Genomic DNA, 3,735 nt, shown 5'->3' on the forward strand with positions numbered 1-3,735 from the left:
ATACGCACACACTCAGACACACATATACACACAGACGCACGTTCACACAAACACACACACAAACACATACATTTGACAAGAATAGATAGAAATAGAGAAGATGTCTTCAACAATGTGAATGGTTCCTTACACAGAGTTTCACACACCTTAACTCAAGTACCGACTCTATTCATTTGATCTTGTAAAATAAATAAAAAAAAAAATAAATATATTAAAATAAATTATGATATAAATAATAAATAAATAAATAAATATAATAATAAAGTAAATAGCTGGTGGGGTTTTTCAAACACAAATTAAATGTTAATAAAGTTAATTGAAATCGAATTGAGATATTTGATTTTAGTTGAAACATACATATTTACGTTGTGTGCCTGACACACACACACACACACACACACACACACACACACACACACATACACACACACACATACACACACACTTTTCATTTTTTAATCATTCATCCATTCATTAATTCATTCATTAAATCATTAATTCATTCATTCAATCATTCATTCATTAATTCATCAACATCATCACCGTTCTTATTTAGCCAATGTATGCTCTGCTGCATTCATTCAATTTCAACAGCAAAGACCCATGCATCTATGGCTATCAAATGATTGGCAAGGTGTTATTATTAATATTATTGTTATTATTATTAATGTAATTATTATTATTTTTGTTATTATTAAGTAATGTGGGGCTAATGCAGGTGCAAAAAACCGCGGGAAAAATCCCCCCCCCCAAAAAAAAAATTTTTTTCCTGATCGTCATCATTATCAGGACTTTATCTCCCCACGATCATCATCATAACCAGCTCGGTAATTGTTAGGAAAATATCAATAGAAGAACAACAATTAGGACATCATCATCATCGTCATCGTCGCCATCTTTATCGATAATATTATCATAATGCCTACCATTTCTATGAGCGCCCGAGTCAGAAAACTTGTTGCCTTCCCAACTTGCGTATCAGATGAATGCTGGGGTCTTGCTGTTATTGTTATTTGAGTTTACTTTTAACGGCAGAAAAAAAAATAAAAAAGTAATTGTGAATAATAATGATAATAATAAATTTATTATAAATCCAGCAAGTTTAAACATTTTTTTGAATATAAAATGTCTTAAAATGCTAAAAACATAGCATAAACTACAACCACAACAACACCAGCCACAACAACATCAACCACCACAGCATCAGCAGCCACAACAACTTCAGCCGCTGAAAACTTCTACGGTTGTCATTCAAGATGCCTTGCCTGCCGCTTGCAACAACAACATCATCAGCGAATCAGTCAATACCTTCATCGGAGCGTATCCAATGATTGCAAGCAATTTCTAAAATCTCGAATACTACATAAACACACAGACACACACACTTACACACACACACGCACACACACACACACACACGCGCGCTCACACACGCATACACTCATACACACATACGCACACATATACACATACATGCAAACATACGTACTTACGTGCATACACATTAATACATGCATACAAACATGCATTCAAGCCTACATACATACATTCATACATACATGCACATAGACATAAATACATAAAAGATAAGAAGAAAGAAAAAGAGAATGAAGTGAGAGAGAGAGAGAGAGAGAGAGAGAGAGAGAGAGAATATATAGTAAAAGAATGAAATTGTATAGTGAAACACAAACGTTAACAAGTTTATTTTATGAAAAGTGACAATGAGGATAAAGATGATGATGACGACGATGATGAAGACGACGATGACGATGATGACGATGATGATGACGATGATGTCGATAATAATAACGGGACTGATAATGATGAGAGAAAAATGATGATGACGACGGCGATGAGCTATGTTGAAAATGAAGGCAGAGGATGATCACGATGATAAATAAGAAACTTCATCACAACCATCTAATTGTTGCCATCGTCATCATTATCATCATCATCATCAGCAACAGCATCGTCGTCGTCGTCCTCGCCACCACCGTCGCCACCACCAGCTGTTCTCCGGGAGACATATTATCACCAAGAGGAATCAAATACCATTAACCTTAAAATAATATAAATAATAATAATAAATAAACAATAATAATAATATAAGTAATAATAATAATATAAGTAATAATAATAATAATAATAATAATAACCATAATATAAATAATAATAATCATTTTTAAAGTGATGGTAGAGAAGAGGAAGACGAGAAAGACGATGATCTAGCAGACGTAGTTAAACCTTTAAACAACCCATGACGGAATGTGGAATTTTAAAGACGGCGATGATGAAGAAGATGAGGATAATGTAGTTTAAGATGAAGAAGATGGTGATGATGATGTTGTAGTTTGTGATGATGACGACGATGACGATGGAGATGATGATGACGATTGTTGTTGTCGCTTATACTATTATCATGGTGAATTTGATGATGGTAATGATTTTAACAAATTTAAGTATTGTTTTAATTCATTTTTATATTAATCCTTTTTAAAATTAAATAAAATTTATTAAAAAGTAATATAAAATTTGAACCGTTTTGCAATTTTTTCATAAATAACTTAACTATACTTACAAAGTATAAAGATATAATTTTTTACGATATTGAAAAATATATCCAGTCTTTGGTGACGGTCCGACATTTTTATTTTCTTCAATTAAATATTATTATTTACGTATTTTTATTTACGGTCGGATTTAGTTACTAACAAATTAGCGATTAGTGATTTATTTATATAAAATAATTTGCTTTATATCTTGATCTAATCTATCGCTTCGGATTACGATTAAAATGTTCAATCAGTGGCCGAATATGAATAATCTGCCACTCATGCTGCCCCAACTGTTTTCAATGCAGCAGCAGCAGCAACAACAGCGTCCGACAGCGGCCCCCAACGTTCCATTCAACTGGATGGGGCTCCAGATTCCTCAACCGTTCAATAATTTATTCAATGCAGCCGGTACTCCAGCGATGGCAAATAGCGCGAATTTAAGTTCCACTATCAATCAACAAAATCAGCCAAATCCTAATAACTTCCCTCCTAATAACTTCAATATGTTGAATAATTTTGCAATGGGTGGGGTCGGAAGTGCCAGCACCATAAACAGATTTATGGCCCCGCTACCTCCTGCGTCTGATCCTCCCAGGACCCAGCCCCCTCCTCCGCCAGATCCAGCTTCTCAAAATGCATCCCAGTCTTCTTCTGCCATCAGCACGTACGATGGTAACAATGGTATCAACAAGAATATGAGTGGCAGTAGCAATCAACAGTTTGGAGCCACTAATAGCAGTCAGTACAAGATGAATTGGCAGACGTATCAAGGTGGGGAGGATCAGAAGGTGCATTGTAGTGATCCTGTATTGGGTGAGGGAATTTATTCTTATTTACATTTCATGGTCATTATTTATTCATCATTTAATTATATTCTATAATAATAATTTATTCTTTCTCTCTCTATATATATATATATATTTCTTGTTAAACTTTAAATTTTACAAAGAAATAGGTCAAAACATGCGTGTCTTGTTTAGACGATTAGTTAATTATTCATATAATAATATTCTTAATCAAGTTTATTATTCATATAATAATATTCCTGATAAAAAAATTAATAAAAATCTATTCTTTCTCATTCTAACTTGAATGTAGCCAAAAGACTACTAGAGATAACGAATGAGGAGGACGAATTCGACAAACAGTACAACAGTTGGATGGCCCAGTATAACGATGG

At 33.7% G+C, this 3,735-nt stretch overlaps 1 protein-coding gene across 1 annotated transcript; it reads left to right on the forward strand.

Annotated features, from left to right (window-relative positions):
• Positions 1 to 2,794: 2,794 nt before the first annotated feature.
• Positions 2,795 to 3,436, forward strand: HELRODRAFT_184421 (hypothetical protein; the record flags this gene model as incomplete). Its single annotated transcript, XM_009026020.1, has 1 exon — positions 2,795 to 3,436. One exon carries the CDS (start codon positions 2,795 to 2,797, stop codon positions 3,434 to 3,436), a length of 642 nt encoding a protein of 213 aa, XP_009024268.1.
• Between the last annotated feature and the right edge of the window lie 299 nt (positions 3,437 to 3,735).

Source organism: Helobdella robusta (assembly GCF_000326865.2).
Source record: "Helobdella robusta unplaced genomic scaffold HELROscaffold_447, whole genome shotgun sequence".
In the NCBI taxonomy this organism is placed as follows: Eukaryota; Metazoa; Annelida; class Clitellata; order Rhynchobdellida; family Glossiphoniidae; genus Helobdella; species Helobdella robusta.